Genomic DNA, 1,624 nt, shown 5'->3' with positions numbered 1-1,624 from the left:
GTTATTTTGTGCAGATAATGATTTTTTTTTTATTTGTGAATTTTAAATATAGAGTCATAAAGGTTTAATTAGACATTAGTTTACACATTTCTAATGTTTTACATATGATTTATAGTTTATAATGTCGAATCAACATCAAAATTCTAAGTCAAGAAAAACTATTCTTTCATTTTTCAAGAAAAAATATTAACCATCAACATCAAGTGAGCATGCTTCTCCACCTATAAGTGATGCTCCAATTTGTGATAAGGAATCACCTTCTAAATTTCAAAGAGTTGAGTCACAAAGAGTTGAGCCCCAACAAGTTGATACCACAAATATTAAATGTGATCTGGGAAAACATAGAGCAATATCAACATATCCTATCAATTCTCGTGATGATGTTCGTAGAACATACTTAATTTATGGACCTTGTCAACCCAAATTAGATGAGTATCCACGCTCTCTCTATAAAGAGTAATATCGTCGGTTTCAATATAATTGGTTCAAAAGATTTGAATGGCTTAAGTATTGCGTAGATAAAGACAAGGTATATTGCTTTCCTTGCTTCATTTTTGAAAGTGAAACATCATGTCATACTTTATTCACTTCTCAAGGGTTTGATGATTAGAAGAGGGTCGGTGGGGCCCATTATTTCCTTCAAAAGCATGTTGGGCTTCCAAATTCACCACATGATCTTAATATGCAAAAGTATAGCTTGAAAAATGTGTGTGATGAATCCACAACCACCACAAAAAGTTGCACAAAATCGGTTGCGGCTTAAGGCCACAATAAAAACCATTAGAGTGATTGCTAAACAAGTACTTGCTTCTAGAGGCAATGATGAATGTAATGAATCATCGAGTCGTGAAAATTTTGTTGTAGTGCTCAAATATAGTGCAAGCTTGAATGAAGATATTGCAAATGTTGTCTTAGACCGAATTCCTGGAAATGCCAAATATATTTCTCCCAAGATTCAAAAAGAGATTTTGAATATTCGTGCTAACAAAGTTAGGAGTAAGATCCGTGAGGAGGTTGAGGATGCCAAGTTTTGTATACTTATTGATGAAGCACTTGACGAATCTAGTCAGGAGTAAATGACCATTATTTTAAGATTTGTTGATGTTAATGGGTTTGTTAAAGAACGGTTATTTCATGTTGTGAGTGTGGAGGACACTTGTGCCTTAACTTTTAAGAATGAGATAGAGAAAGTGCTTGGTCAATACAACCTTCAAGTAGAAAATATGCGTGGTTAAGGATATGATGGTGCTAGCAATATGAGAGGTGAATGGAATGGATTAAAGACTTTATTTCTTCAAAATTATCCATATGCATATTATGTACATTGTTTTGCTCATCGTCTACAACTAGCTTTGAATGCAGCAGCTTAAGGTGTGCAAGATGTCTATTTGTTTTTCTTATTGTTGAATAATATTGTGAACTTGATTAGTTCTTCTGCCAAACGAATTTCTGAGTTAAGGTCTACTCGAGAAGATGAAATTGCAAGACAATTGGAAGAGTGAGAGCTTGAATCTGGTACAGGGGCTAATCAGACTCGTAGTTTGTCACGACCTGGAGCTACTCATTGGAGCTCTCATTTTGGTTTTATTAGGAGGTTAATTTTTCTATACAATGCAACCACTAC

The 1,624-nt window shown here is 34.3% G+C and overlaps 1 protein-coding gene across 1 annotated transcript; it reads left to right on the top strand.

The window, feature by feature from the left end:
* Window positions 1-704: 704 nt before the first annotated feature.
* LOC147299323 (uncharacterized) lies at window positions 705-1,076 on the top strand. The gene has a single exon (XM_086230145.1). The coding sequence runs from the start codon at window positions 705-707 to the stop codon at window positions 1,074-1,076; it is 372 nt and encodes a 123-aa protein (XP_086086271.1).
* The last annotated feature ends 548 nt before the right edge of the window (window positions 1,077-1,624 follow it).

Source organism: Dryas octopetala, chromosome 1 (genome assembly GCF_963921425.1).
Source record: "Dryas octopetala chromosome 1, drDryOcto1.1, whole genome shotgun sequence".
NCBI classification, from domain to species: Eukaryota; Viridiplantae; Streptophyta; class Magnoliopsida; order Rosales; family Rosaceae; genus Dryas; species Dryas octopetala.
Note: the sequence above shows the minus strand (reverse complement) of the source record. Positions and strands in the feature narration are given on the sequence as shown.

Coding starts and splice junctions, on each gene's coding strand:
- LOC147299323 (XM_086230145.1), top strand. CDS start 705: ATGTGTGTGATGAATCCACAACCACCACAAAAAGTTGCACAAAATCGG.